The sequence below is a fragment of the Candoia aspera genome, chromosome 2, assembly GCF_035149785.1.
Source record: "Candoia aspera isolate rCanAsp1 chromosome 2, rCanAsp1.hap2, whole genome shotgun sequence".
NCBI classification, from domain to species: domain Eukaryota; kingdom Metazoa; phylum Chordata; class Lepidosauria; order Squamata; family Boidae; genus Candoia; species Candoia aspera.
In genome coordinates, this window is record NC_086154.1 from 81,561,551 (window position 1) to 81,579,919 (window position 18,369).

The 18,369-nt window shown below is 38.9% G+C and overlaps 1 protein-coding gene across 1 annotated transcript in view; it reads right to left on the bottom strand.

Moving 5' to 3' along the window:
• Positions 1-11,775, bottom strand: part of SEPTIN8 (septin 8) — a 69,261-nt gene extending 57,486 nt beyond the window's left edge. The window contains exon 1 of the mRNA XM_063292337.1: positions 11,568-11,775. Coding sequence (XP_063148407.1) covers positions 11,568-11,597 — 30 coding nt within the window. The 5' untranslated portion in view covers positions 11,598-11,775. The remainder of the gene's footprint in view (positions 1-11,567) is intronic.
• Between the last annotated feature and the right edge of the window lie 6,594 nt (positions 11,776-18,369).

Consider the following 18,369-nt stretch of genomic DNA (forward strand, 5'->3'; position numbering starts at 1 on the left):
CTAAAAGGAACTGTCACTGCCTGCTCTATTATCCACCAATCATAGAGCTCTCCAAGTCATCCTGTAAGTCAGTATTTGAAAACCTCAGCAACTTTATGATGTGTGGACTTCAACTTCCAGAATGCTGGCTAGGGAATTCTGGGAGTTGAAGTGCACACATCTTAAAGTTGCTGAAGCTGAGAAACAATTTTGTAAAACAAGAAGTCTATAGATGGAAACAGCAATATCTTCTCCAGGTTAAACAAAGCGACCAAATCCAAGTAATTCAGATCAAATTCTATCCTTCCTTAATCCACATACACTAACCCAAAAGTTTGGGACAGGTTTCAGGAATGATGCAGAATGAAGAATGCTGCCCCATCAGATTCTTTTTTTTTTTTTGTATTTAAAAGCTTTATTAGTTTTCAAAGTATAACTAAAATACAAAATAGAAAATATAGAAAAGTTAGAATGTAGAACTAAAGAAAAAAGAAAAAACTATAATGGTGCAAACAGACAGAAAACAGAAATGGAAAGGTGACTTCCGACTTTCTCCAATACAGATATAGATAACTTTAGAAATATAATCTCTTACCATTAATTAAACCTTAGTAACATTATTTCTATCATAACAAACCACCCCATCAGATTCTTCAGATTTGTTCTTGCATTTATGGATAGCAGTTTAGGAAAGTTAGCTCATTCTACTCTTGTGCTAACAGAACTGATTAACTTTGATTCCAATTCAGTCTGCTAGTGGGATTCACATTATTTCAGGGCTCTGTTGAAAGTGACTCCTCAATTTTATGAGTCCAGAAAAGAGAGAAGACAATACTAGAACCCATTTGCTTGTCACACTAGTTTTCAACGCAGATTTCCCCCACCCACCTACTTGAAGAAACAATGAAATTATGCAAATCCCCACCATTAGTTTCAAGCAGAACCGGCCAGGTATAGGTGAAGCGAATTAGGCCTTGATGCTGTTCACGAACCATATTTCTTTAGACACGCATCAGGCTTTGGGAAGGCTTAAACATGAAACTGGAAGCCAAGAAACAAAAGAATGAGAGACATTTCCTCCAGGATGACCTTAAAGCATGAGAGAGCTCACAATTTCAGCAGTACAAGGATTTCATTCCCCAAATGAGAATACCGTGAAAAAAAGGAAAACAGTGTCAGCCTAAAAAAGGCCAAGTCAGCAATGCTAATAAGCCCCTGCTCATGAGACATCTAGGGAGGTACCATCAGCCTGGACTGTCAGACTCAGAGCTCCTCAGTGCTGGAAAAACATCATCCTAATACATCACACAAACCTGGAACCTAGGATTTCAAATCAGAGACCTGTGGTTTGGCTTACAACTAGATGAGACAAATTCCAAGGAATGTAAAGTTTAAGCCCCAGGCCTTCAGTAGAATGCCCTTTCTTCAAGGAATGCAGTTGCATGATTTATCCTTATGGAAACCTGGGGGGGGGGGGGGTCCAGACCAAAAAGGAAAACATACAACCTAGCTGTGAAGGGAGCTAGTCTTCCCAGCCCAATTCTTAAAATCTATCCAGTCTTGGCCAGCACAGCCAATGACAAGAATTGTGGGAATGGTTGCCCAAAGTACCTGCAGGATCCCTTCTCTATCTACTATATCACATTGGTGCAAAAGAGGTGAGGGCCCCTGTAGTACTGTGGTGGACAACCTTTTCCAGGTCAAAGGCTGCAGTTCAGGCAGGTCAAAGGCTGCTAGTAGGAGTGCACAAAACCCTCCGATGAAGGAAGGGGCTATGTCCTGTCAAAATTTGGTGGGAGATATTAAGAATGGGAACAGGACGGTACCAGAGTTATCACCATAGGCCTTGCACTCCTGTTCCTGTTCCTATTTTAACCTAAAAATCATGCCGTCCAGATTCTGCTATTTTGCTGCTGAATTTTCCCAGCATGATCTCTAAATGTTGTTTATTCCAATTCTATAGCACATGTAAGTACAAACAGCTCTGCATAAGAAATGGCTGTGCTCTGCTTTCAGGTTTTTATACACTGTAGCTGCAAGAGGTCCAAAGCCTTATTTAATCAAAAGAGTGAATATTCAAGGACCGTGAACTCAGTGTTATGTGCATCTTTGGATCTCTCCAATTTTCCTAGGAATAACAGAATCATAATCAAAACAGTCTCCCATTAGACATGTGAATCCGTATTTGTTGCTGTTGCTTGTTTTTATCCCCCGGACGCCAGCAATGTGGTTTTTCATGTTTACTTTGCACAGTTCTGATGACTGAAGCATTCACAGAATGCTTATCAAAACAAATTGAAAGGCAACCCATACATATATCTGAGGAATAAAAAAAAATGAAATAGTACTGCCATTTAGATGAAGCTGATAGGCATCTCAGATCAGGGTCACAAGTCAGAGAGAGCACTGGGGGGCGGGGGGAGGAGTACAAAAATTTTCTCCCATGGTGAGCATATCCTGTCCTGAGAAGAAAATTCAGCAAAAGGAATGGGAGGAGGTCTTCTTTCAAAGTGAGTAAAGCAATGAGGTAGCAGAAGAAGAAGAAAAAAGTCCAAGAAGGTAAGCCAAGCAAGCTAATCAAGATTAGTCCTCAAGGTCACAAAGAAAAGTTGAAACAATGAGTCAGTCACAGGATCCAGAGAAGAACAGAATGATGCTGTCTCCTGGCTTACTTTTGGCTGGTGGAAAGCTTTATCCTGAAGATCATAAACTTCCACTATAGCCCTGCTGCACTCACTGGTTCTGAGCAGCGCTGATGATTTTAGTGCTAGAAGCTGCTTTGGAGCATGTGGGGGCACAGACAAAGCCCTTGTCTGCAATCCTTTCTGTACTGTGACCAGAACTGGGATTGCAGCTGCTGCAGAAAAACATGGCTGCTATGGTGAAAGACGGGTGCTATGCTGATTCTTGTGTGCATTCCACACCAGCTATTTATCCATCCATCTATTTATCCATCCAACCATCCAATATATATGGCCACCCATCTCAACAAATGACTCTGGGAAGCAAACAGAATTAAAATAAAATAAAAACAATTACAAACATTAAAACACAAAGCAGTCGAGAAACATCAAACTCAAATCGCTAACACAACCAAGAAGTGGTTGTGTCTAAACCAAAGCTTACCACATCTAAAGCTCAGGCACCTGTCAGCCTTGTTCAGAATCTAGGGCTGAGGCAACAGCAGTTTGAGAGGAGATCATTATTCCCATTAAATGTTTCTCTGCAACGTGGTCCTTTTGCAACTTTCAACAGGTTGATATTCAACTTGGCACCACTGCTGCTCCCTTAGACTCAGATTTAAATCTAGAGGTGCAAATCGTGGGCTTATGGAGGTCCATTCTTTTCTCATTCCAGTACTGGAGCCTGGATCCATGGGTTCAGGAAACATCTAAAGCCTTCCCCCTATCTTAATCTTCCAAGGATGCAATTGGTCCAGAATGTGGCCATGCAGGTAATTTGGGGGGGGGGGGGTTCTTGTTATGTCCATCTGACACCTCTACTCTGGGACTCTTGGTAGACCACAAATTAAACATGCTCCAGCAACATGCCACAGCTGCCAAAAGAGCCAATGCAGTTTATTAGGACTGCACCAACAGAGGTACAGTGTCAAGATAACAGGGAGTGACAGTACTGCTCCACACCACACTGGTCAGACTGTACTTAGAATACTGTGTCCAGTTCTGGTCATAATACAAAAAGGATGCTGAGGAACTGGAAGAGTGTGGAAAAGAGCAACGAAGATGGTAAGGGGCTTGGAGGCTAAATCCTATGAATAGCAGTTAAGGAATGATGCTGCAAGGTGCTTGGAGGCCTCCCAAAATATTTATCTCTTTGTTTAAAGCATTTACATATGCCACAGTGGAAAAAATCTACCCTATAGCTCTCTCAGCTCCTTTAGACATTTCCTTCCTTCCTCCTTCCTCCTTCCTCCCTTCCTTCCTTTTAGCCTGTATCTTCTGTTAGGTAACAAATATGAAGCCAAATATGAAGCCAAGGCAACCAAAGGAAAATCATACCCATCAACTTTCCCACACCAACTGTCACAGAAGATTTCACAGTTGTGGTCTGTTATGAAATGAGAGCACAGCAGCATATAACCAGTTCTCACACTCCAGCATCAGATGTTTGTAACATTTTTGAACTTTTTTTTTAGTAATTCCTTTATTTGCCAAGGACTTCCTGTCATCTCAAAGCTTTACACTAAGATTACGAGCTGGCTAAGCACAACGTTACTAACATTTTTCAAGTTCTGTGTAGAAGGTCCAGGTTCCCACATTATCCAACATCAGTTATCAGCTTCTTAGAATAATTCCTTTAGTTACATTTTTGCGTTCAGCCACAGGGGCAGGGAGGGGAATGGGATAGATAGACTTGGAAGCAATAGGAACTTCCCAAAATCACTCAACATGTCTGCCCTGAACCCACTCTATCCAAAATGTTTTAGACATGTCAACAGTTAACAAGAAAGAACAAAACATTCACCAAGGACCTCCACTTTAGCAAGCCTCTTTCATGTATGCATAGGAGGGTCATTTCTAGCAAACAAGCTTCAACAGGATCCTACAAAGAGGGGGGAAATTGTTCTGCCTTCCACACACAACTACCCTACACAAATCACATACAGCACATGCTCAGAGGGACTCCCTCTGTATTGCCTGCCATGTGTTTCAAGGTTCAACCATAGCACTAAAGCATGGAATTTGATACTAAGCCTACAGAATCAGAAGTCAATTTTTTAAAAGAATATTAATAATCCAGTTATACCAGCAATACATATTTGCTCAAGTAAGATAAACTTCTGCAAGATTTTCTGTAACTTCAAAGAAAAAGGAACAGGGTCAATCTGAAACACTACAGGGCAGTAATTTTATAAACTTTTAACTATAATTATTTTCAGTGCTTGCACTGTATAGTTCTAATGCTGTTATTGAAGAGCAAGTAATGCTGCTGGGGAATTCTGGGAGCTGAAGTCCACAAATCTTAAAGTTGCTAAGGTTGAGAAACACTGGTTTAAAGTATGACTCAGCCTTTATTCTTCAGAACATCATACATAGCTATTTTCTAGGTCATGCAGAGCTGCTAAGCAACCTGTTATTTTGAGAATTTACTGTTCTTTCAACAGCATTCTTAATGTTTGAGAAGCTCAGAATGCCCGGATGGGAACTCCCTTACAAGAATAATATAACAGATAGTACGGACAATCATTTCTTGGATAAAGAAGCCAAGATATGCATTTTGTCCACATGCACTCTCTCTCTCTCTCTCTCTCCTTAGTACACTGCGGTCAGCTAAGGAGTTTTCAATACATTCGAGTTGGGAAATTGAGGTTTTCAGCCTCATTCAAACTGAGAAATTGAGGTTTCCAGCATCACATGTAGTACAATCCTAAACATGTTTGCCAAGAAGTGCTATCAAACTCAAAGAGCCTTACTTTCTAATAAGTTCAATTCTGCATCTTAGACATATATTTTCCACACTCAAGAGTAAAATAATAAATTATTAAGTAATAAATAGTAAATGGCATGCCTGTACCTACAAAGATCAGCATCATGCAGGCAATGGTTTTTCCTGTGACACTTTGTGGAAACTAAAGCTGGGCTTTGAAAAACCAAAATAGAAAGAGTATTGATGCTTCTGAACTTTGATGTTGGAGAAACCTCTTGTGAATACTATGTCCAGCCAAGAAAAGAAAGAAATCCAGAGTTCTCACTCAAGGCACAGATAACCAGATTGTCATATTTTGGACACATTATGCAAAGATTTCGCTCTCTGAGGAAAGGTGAAAGAAAAGAGAAGAAGAAAATGACTAGCAGCAAGGTAGATGGACTTGATTACAGCATCAGTGCGTGCACCATTCCATCAGCATAATCACATGGTGCAAGTGTCCTCTAGAGTACCCCAGACAGTAAATTCAATGTTCTTATACACACAAGCAATACTATCACCCTCCAACCCACTATGAACTGAAAACAAAGCTGTCGTGAAGTCTTCTACTATATGCCTTGACATGCCCATTCTTATTTCAGGAAATAGACACACAACTGCTAAGGGACATTCACACATACCTTCTTGGTTTTATTGTATTCTCCATCAACAGTGGATAGACAACCAATGAACAGTTTGTACAGGAGGAAAGAACGGATTTGATTTATCAACAATTCTAATAAAGATGAAGACATTCAAGAATATTAAATCCAGGACTGAAATCCTAAACATATATACTGTACTAGTGAATAAGTTCTACTGAACTCTATGGGTGCTACTTCTTAGTCAACATGTACACAATTGCACTGTTTGTTAAAGAATCAAAATTGATACTTAGCTGGGAAGAGGTTGCTTGAATTAGCCACAGCAGAACTATGAACAATTTTTTCAGTGTAAGCTCTCAGCCTACAGAGCTATCTCAACTTTATTTTAATAACTGTAAATCTGTTGAAAGATTTTAAAATTACTTTTTACCCTCGTGGAATGCAAACAAAGAGAAAACTCCAGATTCCAAGTCTTTCAATGGAAAGGTACAGCTCAATCCTATATTTGCTTTGTTCAACTGAAAGTCCCATGAAGGTAACATAACTTACTTCCAAACATACAGTATGTAGGAATGCAATCACAGTTCTATTTAGAATATATACACCAGAACAAAGCCACTATTAGTGAATAGTCCTGGAAATATTTATATATATATATATATATATATATATATATTTGCTCCATCCAGTAGGAAATATTTAAAAATCACGATTTACCTCAAGCCAGCTAGGGAGCTTCATAAATGTGCAGAGATTATTAGTTGGCCACAGCACTAATTAGTATTGATGTAATCTGGAGGTCAGCAAGACACTGTTGCATCCAAAACGTCCTACTGTGGTTGGAAAATCTTTTATAACAAGGTCAGAGAGGCTGGAAGACTACTGTACCTATATTCTATTTAATTACTACATTACATATACAGTTCACATCAATAAAGAAGAAAAATCAGAATAATCACATTTATTTTCATAATCTACTATCAGTAACCTATTATTAAGGAACTATTCCAGGGATATGAGGCCACATCTTCAAACTGGTGCTTGGTTTTTCTAGAAGGTCATTGAAAGACAAGTGTATCATTTGTTGGAATCCAGAATCTCCACAGGCACCAGTTTTAAAACCCCAGCTTTGCAAGGAGAGTATAGCTCAAAATTTGTTACATTTAAATACCTGTATCAGTGTTTGTCAATCTCATCAACTTTCAGATGTGTGGACTTCAACTCCCAAAATTCCCATGCTGTCTGGGGAATTCTGGGAGTTGACGTCCACACATCTGAAAGTTGTTGAGGTTGAGAAACACTGACCTGGATACAAGCAGCCCATTCACAACTTTCTCCTTTAGACAGAAGCTGTACAAAAGCTTAGTTCTGTGTTCTCCCTAAAAGATCCCCAAGCCAAACATTCTTATTCAGAAAACTTTGGAGACACAAAAATAAAACATATTTGTGAGGGTAAAAAGAAGAAAAGGCACATAACATTTGGAAGGGAAAATGTTAATTCATGGAACTACTGTTACCATCACTGCCTTAGCTTAGAAAGTTTACCTTAAGTAGTTCATTATTTAAATTCATTCAGAACTTAACAATAAAATGTAAGTTTTTGAACACCACCAATCACCTATACAGTTCAATTCATGGGAACGATAATACAGTACATACTGCCTGCACTCTTCAGCTGCTCTAAACAATGTTTTAGATCTTTTTTAAATCAACCTCAACCTGAGCAATGCTTAATTTGTGTCTTTGTTATTATTTTTAACTTCAAGTGCTTCTAACGTATGTACTGAAATAATTTTCCTCTGAGCTATTTACTCTTTATAGAAATACCATAAGCACATGAGCAAGCTTTCAAGGCATCAAAGCAAAACTGGAGTACAAATGAACTTTTAAAAAACATGTTTACCTCTCTTATATAAATACTAATGTCCCTTTAAGACCTATAACATACCATTGTAAACAACCTTGCAAGGGAATTTGACCAAATTGCTTGTAAATCCTCCTCCTTGCCTTTTTATATAAAAAAGAGCCCATTTAAATATGGATACAGAGCATCTATCTCCAGTATCTGCTGAAAACAGATTCAGATTTGCCCTTCAATGTAGTAAAATCTTAGCTATATTGCAGACCTGCAAAATCCAAAACTCTTTTAGTATATTGATAAGTTCCCTAAACAAGGGATATTAATAACAAAAACATGTGTTTTTCTTTAGTGAACTTCAGAAAAAAAGCAAAACCTATTTTAAAATGTTTGATTTTAAACATCTTAATTTTAATTTTTCGTTTTATGACTGAAAGGACAGGCAGAAAGAGGATGTGTCTCTGGTCACAGGGATATGCTGAACATATGTATACTCCTAATGACCATATCAGTGTCATATTTTGCCCCCAATTTATTGACGTCTTGAAGAGCACAGCTTTATTCTTACTGCCACTTTCATTCTCCATATGGAACTGCTTATCTTGGATGGCTCCTCATCAAACAGACAATTCAGTTGGGCTTTTTGCATACCGTTTTTTCAGACTGATCCAAATAATTAAATTGATTTTCCAAGTCCTTTAGAATCACATCAGACTGGAGCCAAATCACAGGCTTTAAAGGCAAAAGCCAGCATTTTAGTTGATGCAGTATCTGTTTCTTTAATATATTTTGTGTATGGTTCTCCTTCCCACAGTCAATCTCACTTCAAATCATCTTGTTGTTTCTCGGCTTGGCCGGTTCATTGTTTGCATACATTAGATACTTGTAAGCATATACTGCAACTCACTGTGAGAATCGTATTTGTTTTGGTATCCTTCTTGGCTGCCTTGGACCTCCCCACCCTTCAAATCCATATTAATATCAAACAGCCTAGGGAAAATACTAAACTTATCTTCTCCCAAAGCACTCCACTGTACATGTTACTGTATATATTTCAGTTTCCATTGATAGATCTTATCAGTCTAAGGCAGGTAATTCAGCAACAACTAGTGGAGAACTGCCGTGGAAAACAGTGTCTGAACAGGCAAACACAGAAATGATGAAAACAAAAATACGCTCTCCTCTAACAAAGGCTTAAAAGTATGTTTAAGAACCCAGACAGTCCTTATCCCAAGTTCTCTAAGTAGTCATTGCTTTAACATTGTAATCTTCAAACCCAATATTATAGTCTGATTCCCACAGTAGTTTTCTCTCACCTCATAATGAGTTTTCCAGATTTTGTTGCCAAAATTCATTTAAAGAACTGGCATTTTGAGCAACTGCCAAAGGCAGAAGCCAACTTGCCAAATCCAAGCTATTTGTGTGGCTGCCATAAACCAAAATGCATGTTTTTAATGACACAGAGTTCCAATTAGACACTGCCAAGGGATGTCAAAGAGAGATGTCTCCAATTGGGAGGAGAAAATGCTTGGGTGCAATAGCACAAGTTAAAAGGCACTGCAGGAAATCATGTAATTGCTCAACTGAGCAGTCAGAAACCATACAAACGTACAGGCAATGCCAAATTCCTTTTACCAGAGTTTTCCACTGAGAGTCATGTATTCACTCCTTATACAATGTATTCAATATATGCAGGCAGCTGTACAATATGTATATAATATTCCAATTCTTCTCAACAAGAGTGTTCTTTCACACTGAATGTGTCAGCATACAGAACACGCTCCTCATTTTCCATCTGACATTCCAAACACAGCAAGCCACAGTTTAGACGTGTTTTATAAATGTGCAAATCCAACCTTTAATTGATTTTACCACTCAGAGATATGCACAGTGTTGGCTTTGAAAGCCATTCCTTACTTCTGCCTTGTTGAGATGCCAACATTTACACAATTAAGGATTTGCAATGGCCAAAGACATCTGGCCACACAAACAAAACATTAGCTGTATTCCAGATAGCATAACAGCATAATAGAAGTCTGACAATCAGCTTGTAAAGTGTTATTTGGAAAGTGAGGGAAATAGCTGTTTGTTTTACAAAGGACAAGCAGAATACTGGGAGGTTAGAGAAAAATAAATATTCCATTCCTATGCAGGGCTATATAAAAAAAGATTGGAAAGAGACAGTCTGAACTGGTTATCTGAAATGCACCACAAACATCAAGCTTCATTGTCCATGTTGAGTGAGCTCTTTATCTTACACAACGTATTGCAGATTAGAAATCGTTTGCAGAAAAAAAATGACTAAAACACTAGAAAAATGCTTGGAGCTAATACTTTCTGATCTGGTTTCCACACTCTTGCCCTGAAATTGTTCCACCAAACCTACAGACAGTATTAATTAATAAAAGGTACCTTCATAGAAGCAACATGCTTCTACAATTGTAGTAACTGCCCAGGGGAATATGTCTAGCATCAACAGTTCATCTACAAAATCAAGTCCTTTGGAATTTTTCATGGGAATAAAATCCATCAAATAGAAAATTAATTTGGGTTCAATTACTCTATCTCAATATATTTAAAACTCAAAGAAAACATAACAGTGTTACCAAATTTGGTCTGCAAAAATGTGGATAACCACTAAATGGCAGCAAAGAGTTAAAAGTGTCCTTTAGTGTTATCTAGTGATTATCTGGATTTTTTTGCAAACCAGACCAGGTAGCCCTAATCTGTAATCAGAAAAGCTCAACAACTGTAGATATTGTTCATGCTAACAAGTAGGTAGCATTAAATGCATAATATCTCTCACCAAGGAGAAATCTCATTCATTCCATTACCAGTAAAAGATGGCTCACAATTAAGCCTGGGTGCCTCATACCAGATGCACAAATTAGTTTCTGCTTTGGGTGGGGTTCACTGGGAGTGGGGTGGAGTGAAAGAAATTCCTCTGAAGGCAATGTGACTTTATTTGATGTAAACATCTCCAGGACTGAGTGGTACATATGCTCACAATTACAACTATTAGTATCATTGCTGGAGCCCACCAGTGATTGTCCACCACAGCAGAGCTTAAAAAAAATACTGCAAGGCAGAATCCATTGGAAATCTCAGATTCCCAACAACTGGAGAAAAGAGATGATGGGTGTTACCCTAACAGCCCAGTACCCCCTTTGGTACAGGCCATAGGCACCAAGCCTACTAGAGCAGTGTTTCTCAACCTTGTCGAGTTTAAGATGGGTGGACTTCAACTCCCAGAATTCTGGGAGTTGAAGTCCACCCATCTTAAACTCGACAAGGTTGAGAAACACCGTGCTAGAGCATTTGGGTATCTGGACAAGATCCTTGGTGTTCAACTGCACACCCTGTTTACACACACTCTAAGTAAATTAGCAGACCTTCCGCTCCGGTACACAAGAGAAGGCGACTCCCTTTCCCCCATGCTCTACCGCCAGTTTGGCCCCGCAAGTCTCTCAAGAGAGAGAGAACAAAAAGATCCCAGTCATACCACAGCCCGGACACAGCGACAGAGATCTAATCCTCCTCCTCGACTTTACCTAGGCGATTCCCCCGATCCACCACAAAGCAGACGGGCTGCTCCGAACCCATCAACCTCCTTCAAGCGCCGGGCGAAGGCGAGCGCGCGCACAGCCTCTGCCCTTACCCCGGTGCCAGTGGGGGGACAGCGCAGTCTTGCTACTCACAGAAAACCGATCCAAGTCCGTAGCAGCCATAGCTGGGAAAATCCAGAGGTCAGTGGCCAGGAGTTCCTTCTCAAGCGCTAGATAAAGTCGACTCACGCCAAACCTGCTCTCCTCCTTAGATTGATGCAACTGAATGAATCCAATATGGCCACTTCCTGGAAACTCCCCCTCGTCGGCTGGGGAGAACGCAGACGCGGCCCGCCCCTTGGCGCCCGGGGCTCCCAGCCGTGGGGAAAGTCTGCGAGACCCTCCGCGAACCCCTCTGGCTGGAGAAGTCTGCGGAGCGGCGAGAACAAGACAAAATTAATTGCTGCAGCCCAGCATTCCACAGGAGGAATGCTGGGAATTGTCGTCCCTGGCTTGTTTCGATCCCATGCGGATTTGGGCAGTCTGTTTTGTGGGTCTGTGCGGGTGTGTGTGCAGAGGCGCTATAAAGATAACGTCAATTAAAAAAACATGCTATAGCACTACGCTGTACAGTATGGCATCGTCGCTGGTCTCTTTACAATAGCTCTGTAAAGGAGTCCGATGTTCCTTAACTTTAAGTAAGGGTGCAGTGGTCCAGGGAGAGAATAATTCATCTAAGAAAAGTTGCTGGCAAATGTAAAATGAGGACCTCTTCATTTATTTACCTGCACAAGTTACAGTGCAATTCTGCAGTGAAATTCTTATTTTGAAGCAAGCTTAGTTTGGATATAGCAAAAATGGACAACTGTTTTTGGGAGAAAAAACTTGCTGAGTATCATGCAAGGGAGAACATTTTTTTTAAGTGGGTGAGGCCAGGAAAAAATTAGAAAAAGCATCTTTGAAAATTCAAAAGGATCTAAGACAAAGACTACACATCAAGAAAAAAGTGTCACATTCTAAAATAAAACTATATACTCCTGAATTTCTGCACCAAATTTCCAGTTTGAATTATGGGCTTACAAGGACTTTGTGGTGACTATATGTGGCCCATAAGCTGTGGGTTGTATAGGATTGCAAACCTGAGTCTGTTTATGTACTTACTGCAGTTGTTTAAAATTTTATTTAACCTTGTATCTAAAATAAGACTCAGATGCTGCAGTTCTTTGCCCATTTATATAGGGACAAACCCCAATGAGCTAAGTAGAACATTTCTGAAGAGGCATATACTGTATAGTATCATTTGTTTATTGCATTTACATTTTTATTTTCCTCAAAGAGTTCAAGGTATTGGTAGATTGTCTTTCCCTGGACATTTTAGCTTCATAACAGGTATGTGAGATAGATTAAGACAAGACATACTGACCACGCCAGAATCATCCAATGAATTTTGTATCTGAGCAGAGATTTAAAATCTGGGTCACACCAAGTAGCAACACCTAGCTAAACTTGGCTGATCTCAAAAAATGAATCAAAAACATACCATGCTAGTATTCGGATGAGAGACCAAACTAGACTGAAAGAAGGTGATGGCAAACACTTCCATGCTGCTGTCAAGAGAACATGGACGTATCCACAGAATCCCCTGGAGTCAAGCTCAACTTCCTCAGCCCTAGCCTAGCACTCCAACTGTGACAGAGCGCTGGCTGTATGTCCCTAAAGGCACATCTTAAAAACTGCACTGAGTTATTTTTCATCTGTACCTCAGGCATTTGGGTTTTGTTGTTGCCGTTTCTTTGTTTCCAGCCTCAGCCCAAGTAGATAAATAACCCAATACTTGGGGAGGCAAATGTTCAAGGATGCCAATGAAGCAGAATGGCTTCATTACAGTATATGGTGTTATGTCTCAGCATTTTCTTCAAATTCTAGTAGTTTCTAGTGTGTGTCTTCAGTGCAGTCCTGGCATAACTTTTTGCTTCCATAGTGTAGTCAAGAAAAATGATGGATGCATTGATGGATTAAACAAGAGTCAACTTGGAGTCAAAAAAGACTTTATCTCTACCTTTATAACTCCAGAACATATCAAATCAAATTATTACAATCAAGAATCAGCATAGAATATTTATGTTCATTTTTTGCTATGCTACAATGTAAAATGCCATTCTCATTTCTGTGTCATGGTATTTGGTCTTCTCACAAAAATGAAAATGAAAAATTTTCCTTCTTTTTGGATGCTTTTCATTTTTTGCACAAGAACAAATTTCTTTCTATACCTAAAACCACAGTGTCAGTAACTGAATTTGCTAGAGGTCTCCTAAAATACTTCTTCCTAATACTTTTTATTTATCAGATTTATGAATCACTTTCCCATTTCTCTTGCCCATTTATATTCAACTAGGAACTACAGGGTATTTCAGGGTAACAGTGGCTTATTCCCTCATACTGGTTTTGCTGGTCTAATCTGGTTTGAGGAAGGTATCTCAAAACATGGTATTTCCAAATGACCAGCCTTTTCATCATCCTGATATTTCAGAGTTAAAAGGCATCCAGGATTTAGGGGGCTGTTTAGACTGTTTTAGTATACAGGGACACTATAGGTATAGGTATGTTTATGAGTCTACCTTGCACAGCACTGTCAACCCAACAATCGGAACCAATATATATGTGACCCATAGGGGAACTCAGAGATGCCTCAACCAAGCAATGACGAATGCTTGTCCCATTTTTCCCCATTTTCATGCCCAAAAGCAACAAACCCCTTCCCTGCTGTAAAAAAGGTGGGGGAGAACCGTAAGTGTTGTCACCAAGCTCTTTACCAAATCCTGACATTCATCTATAGATGAAAATAACAAGAGGGTGGTTCCCAGATGTTAATACCAAATCAGCATGTTTAAAATCTAATTTGCCAGCTTTCTCAGGCTAACATTATATCTAGACAACAGAATGCAAAATGAAGAGAAGAGAATGAAGAGAATTAAGGATGTGGCTATGCATATAAATTGGGATGGGTCAATCACAAATAACTCCCCTTGATTCTATAGGAAAAAGGAAATACGCTGCACTCTAGAATATATCTGATAAAAGGAAAAACCTGACTGTCATTATGTGTGTCTAAGACTATCTTATTTCCTTATCTAATTATATATTTACTTCTCCCCTATAAGCCAATGGCTACCATTCACAAATTTAGGCAAAAACTAGCAATAGTTACCAACCCCGCCCCCCCAGCTTTTTTTAAACTGTCCATCAGCCCCAACCAAGGAAAGATGTGATAGAGACCTATAAACAAAGATTTTAAATTTTAGATTTAAAAAGATTTTTTTTAATCCTGCCTTTATTATTTTTATAAATAAGTCAAGGTGGGGAACATACCTAATACTCCTTCCTCCTCCTATTTTCCCCACAGCAACAATTCTGTGAGGTGGGTTGGGCTGAGAGTGACTGCCCCAAGGTCACCCAGCCAGTTTTAATGCCTAAGCCAGGACTAAACCTCACAGTCTTCTGGATTCTAGCCTGGTGCCTTAACCACTAGACCAAACTGGCTCTAAAAGAGCCAATAGACCAAACTGGTTCTAAACAGCTGGGTAACTCCAGTTTGGTGCCCAGTGACAACTGGGCAATTTATTGTTTGACTGACACCAGCTGACTTGTGGTTTTTTCTGGTAATGCTGAAATTGTTATGCAATGCATATTCAGGTAGTCCTCATTTAGCAACGACAATTGGGACCAGCAACTCAGTCGTTAAGCAAAGCAATCACTAAGTGAAACCATGACTGTGCTTACGACCTTACTTCAGCTTTCCTTTGCTTTACAGACCTGTGAAGGTCATAAATGCAAGGATTGGTCATAAAGTTACTTTTTCATCACCGTTGTAACTGCAAATGATTGCTAAACAAAGTAGTTGCTAAACGACGACCACCTGTATATTGTCTGGTAATTTTATTTGTTTTAGAATCTACACTTCAGTGTAGTCCTATTCATTAATGAAACAAATTGTGTTTAATGGTCTTAATATGTTGAACAGATACACAGTATGCAATCCCAGGGTTATACAAAAACATCTGAGAAACTGTGTGATACAATTCTTTATACACAAACACCACAAATATTTTCTTGTCACACATTGATCAATAGCTGAAATAACTTTCTTCTTCCAATTTCACTGAATTATTTAATGAAATATTCCTTTGCTAAGATGGACTGTGCTAGCTCAGTTGGTCTCCTGATAAGATCTCATCACATGTCATGGCAAGTGAGGTTATAACCTAAAACAAGCAGGCCACAGGGCAGTGTCAGAAATGTAAATTCCAAACATTCATTGCTTTGCAGCTGTTCGTTTTAGCTGTAGCCCAACTTTCATGAGATGTCATGTTTTATATAACAAGAACAGTAAACCTCTGTTCTGTATCTGCTTCCCTTACTCAAAATCACATGCATCTAAGGGACACAGGATCCTGATACTGTTCCAGATATTCCCATGCACACATCCCATCTGTTTAAACTACCACCTTAGTTCCACAATTGTTACCTGTGTTTAAGCCAATGGGAATAGAACCCTATCCTTGAAGATTTAGCTACCCAACAAGATCATGTTCTGAGAGGCCAATGAGAGCATGCATGACCTTTGTGCCCCATGTAGGTGCTAAATAATCTGGACAAGAGCAACAAGCTCACTCAGGGCTATACCAATCCCTTTAATTTAGGTGTACTAAATTATGCCATGTCATTATATGCTTACTGTGGCAATGCTAGAATCAATGAGGCATCTTATCCTACCCTGCAACCTAAATAATTGTAGATTCTGTTACATCTTAGCTGCACCTCCCTTGTTCTGATAGAAACTACTTTCCCCTCCATAATTATCTTGCAAGGTAGCTCGTAATCTAGGCAACTCACTTTGTAGAGTAGAAGAACCCCAGCACTGTATTCTGACTCACCTGTGTGGGCAGATTTGGTAGAAAGAAAATTTCTCTGGAACAGAGGTATACATTTCTGTAGTGCATCATTTACAGCTTGGATACCTAGACACCTTTCAGATGGATACACATATTTCCTTATCATTGATTGACCAGTGGATTTAAAGAAATTAAAATAAGAGCTGGGTTTTGCACAAGCAAGCCTCTTTTGTAAATCCAATAAAAAGTCATTATCCAGATCATTCTCTTGGTTTATCATTTGCATTTCCACTTTAATTTTCAAAGCTTTAGCCAACAGTTTTTAATCCTTCTTCTCCATATCTTCTACTACACTTCTGGAGAGTACTTACAGTAATGTGTTAAATTCTGTATCTCTTAATAAAATTAGCACCATCCTCTTCTCCCAATTTTACTCAGGCATGTAAATCAAAATGGCATCTACATAATTCAGAAAAGCAATGTCATATAGTTCTTTCAGGACTTTTTTATTTCTGAAAGCAGCTGAAGAACTACATGATTTCCTAATTCTCCCCTCTGTATATTAAAAGGCTAAGCTGTAGACATCTTTAATTCCATATTCCTTTTCCCCCAAAAGAAAAAAAAATGTGCAGACTGAAATATTGTCTTCTGATCTCCTCCATCTGAATTCTGAAGGATCTCACAATACTGATCAGGTCAAGTCCATCCTCAAGTATAACTCCATTTTAAATAAAATACTTGGCTTAGACAAAAGATTATTCTTCAACAGCAACACAATTCAGCGATATCTTTCCCTTCTTGAAAAACAGTGTGATATTGTCCACTGTTCTACATGACACAATACATTGTAGAATTGGCTCTTGATTCATATCAATCTCTACTGAAATGGTGCCTTTTATCTGTGAATGTTGACTCTTCCACAAGCTCTTATCTGATATTTATTTATTTATTTATTTTGGTCTATTGAAATTTTACTGATCTCTCCCCTGAACAACTGAAGAACTGTTTGCCTTCACATAGTATATCCTTTGTTTCAAAGAAAAATATAATAATTTGATAGCTCTGGCTTTTATGATTCCATTGCCTATAAAGTACAAGATTGTACTCCAGGATCAGCTCTGCCCTGAAGGTTTAAAAATGCCACCATATCACCCACCCAAATGAAAGAATAAGAATCAGCTTTTCCACCCTTTGCAAAGAACAACTTTCAATTTTCTGTTCAGTAACATTCATGCTGCAAGGAAAAACTCCTGTTATGCCTTTGCTATTCCTCCTTCCATCAGTATTGCAACACAAGGCTACACTTTCCTTACAACAGAGGAAAAATACCTTAAATACTTGCAGTAAAGTCTGGTTATGAAAGAACACGAGGTTAGAAATATTCTCATACTGACCCTGAACTTTTAGGTTAAACTAAATTAAATTAGTCTTTGCCATAGTCATTTAACCTCTGTGACCTTAACAAAGATTAAGCTTAAACTGAAATGTACACATGCTGTTTCCATTCAGTCCTACCTCCATTTCACTTACCCTACCTCTGATGTTGAAACTGCAAGCACTTTGGGACAGAGATTCATATTCATTTACTTTTTACAGAAATCCCCTGAATGTATTATTTTCATTAGCAATAATTCATATTTTGAATGCTTTAGTATTTTTGAACCCAATGGGAACTTACTTCTGATTCAACTTGCATCAGATTGCATTGTAAGCCTGGCCTTGCTTCTTTCCAGAGTCAAAGGTAAAGGTCTATAGAATAAATTCAATCTCATTATTTAATATATTTCATCCCATTATGGTACATGATCTTGAAATGTATGCCCTTTCATGTTGCACACATCTAGATCTCTCCTGCTTACAGTAATGTACACATCTGTGGAAGACTGGAACAGAGGTACAATGCCAGCATGTAATTTAGCACTGGAAATCCACAACAGAGGATGACACCTAAATCTCCACCCTTTACTTTGTTTAATCATTCCTACTGCAACAGAGAATATACACATTGATCAAAAAGTAGCTCAACAAATCACACACACACACTGTATGTAATCTGTTGAATA